Source organism: Solanum stenotomum, unplaced genomic scaffold, assembly GCF_019186545.1.
Source record: "Solanum stenotomum isolate F172 unplaced genomic scaffold, ASM1918654v1 scaffold10759, whole genome shotgun sequence".
In the NCBI taxonomy this organism is placed as follows: domain Eukaryota; kingdom Viridiplantae; phylum Streptophyta; class Magnoliopsida; order Solanales; family Solanaceae; genus Solanum; species Solanum stenotomum.
In genome coordinates this window covers 1-1,686 of record NW_026021226.1, presented here as the reverse complement: position 1 = coordinate 1,686, position 1,686 = coordinate 1, and the positions used below count along the sequence as shown (strand labels likewise).

At 37.0% G+C, this 1,686-nt stretch overlaps 1 protein-coding gene across 1 annotated transcript; it reads right to left on the bottom strand.

The window, feature by feature from the left end:
• Positions 1-497: 497 nt before the first annotated feature.
• Positions 498-1,211, bottom strand: LOC125849794 (actin-depolymerizing factor 2-like). The gene is made up of 2 exons (XM_049529767.1): positions 933-1,211; positions 498-840 (listed from the first exon to the last, which is right to left on the bottom strand). Exons 1-2 carry the CDS (start codon positions 1,178-1,180, stop codon positions 498-500), a joined length of 591 nt encoding a protein of 196 aa, XP_049385724.1. The 5' UTR covers positions 1,181-1,211.
• Between the last annotated feature and the right edge of the window lie 475 nt (positions 1,212-1,686).

Here is a 1,686-nt window from a genome sequence, read left to right as displayed (position 1 = left end):
AGTCTCGAGTCGGGATTCAGCACAGGGTTACTAAGGAGGATTCAATGAAGTGGTTCCAGGTCAAATATGAAGGTGTTATCCTTAACAAGTCCTTAAACATTCAGTGATAAGCTGAGTGCCAACTTTTGGATCAGCTTGTCTCCTGGCAAGTTTACTTTGGTTTGCAATCAACTGCTTGCTCACTAACTCTATTACATGTCACTAGAGAACTTCGTAAAGATCTTTGCTCCTTAGTTGTAATTAATGTGAAGTATTGTTGAATATTTTGTTCATTTTCATGATGCATGTCAACTTCAACATAATCTGACGGGGCAGTTCCATTATATCTCTCTAGTAAATCAGGAATACTCGAGAGATCATTTATGGCTTGAAATACAGAAAATTTATTTAAATAGTAAATACATTTTAAGTTACGAACAAGTTCCATTAGCCCCATGAGAAACTTGGTGGTGGTTCACATTAAGAGTGATGATATTCCAGCTTCTTCTACATCAAATTTAATCTTTTACCAAATGTGAAGGCATGCAGTCCATCTTACTTAGCTTTGAAAGAGAAGACAAAACTTGTTCCATGTCAGGTCTATCTTCAGGATCAGCAGAGGTGCAGGACAAAGCCAAGTTAAGAAGTCCCTCTAGTACATCATGTTTCTTGGAGACATATGAAGCTAGATTAGGATCCACAATCTGAACTAGCTTGTTTATGCCATTCGCAAGGGCATTCTGAACAATTTGATGCAAAGTCATTGGTAATCTTAGTGGGAATCCATCAAGCTCTCTCTTGAACCTGTCTTTGGAGCTTGCATAAATCATCTTGCTTCTCACCCTTGCCGTGTCAGGTGACCTTCAACAAAAGACAAAACAAAAGGTCGTGATAACCAAGAGTATAAACCGACAAGATGAAAGTTTATATCACTAAATTTGAGTAAAACATACCAAGCAATAAAGAATATTCTGCTCTTCTGGCAGTTTTCTTCGGTCATGAAATCAAAGTCATAGACAGCATATCGACACTCATCAGCAGGGAGGCCTGCAGCGAAATCCTCATAGCTTTCAGTTGGTTCACCAAGCTTTTCCACAACAACCTGCTTTTGCTTCTCTTCAATCTTATAGATGATGAAACGGTAGGTTCTTTTTGCCTTCAACTCTAAAAACTTCAGCTTGCAATCATCATGCACAGCCATCCCAGATGCTGCATTAGCCTACAATTTTTTATAATATTACCCCAAACGTTCTATAAGGCGACACATTGAACAGAAATACAGAGGAATAATAATGGGATAACTACCCTATCTAGATCAACAAGTTTGTCTTACACCTATAAATCATTAGGTTAAAATTATCCAATCAGTCCAATCACACTTCCAGATACTCCGCCTCCACTAAAGAACAAAGAACCAACAAATAGAAGAACAAAGAAAGGAACCAAAGTCTGCAGTATTTAAGATCTTCAAGTCCTGTTCATTACTTCTAGAATTTATCTTTCCCTTCAATCACAGTCATTAACACTGATAACAGAACTCAGCATTCCAGTCTCAAACATCAAAACTGAGAACAGAACTCAACAATTTGCCAACAACCTAGCATTTCAATCTCAAACATTAAAATTGATAACAGAACTCAACAATTTCATAAAATTTTCAGGTCACAAAATATTTTCATCACATAAAACATTGTTAGACTAATTTGT

Bases quoted from the DNA above. Each gene is read 5' to 3' on its own strand.
- LOC125849794 (XM_049529767.1), bottom strand. From the start codon at position 1,180: ATGGCTGTGCATGATGATTGCAAGCTGAAGTTTTTAGAGTTGAAGGCA. The intron at 841-932 runs GTATGTTTTACT...CTTTTGTTGAAG, and splicing joins AGAATATTCTTTATTGCTTG to GTCACCTGACACGGCAAGGG.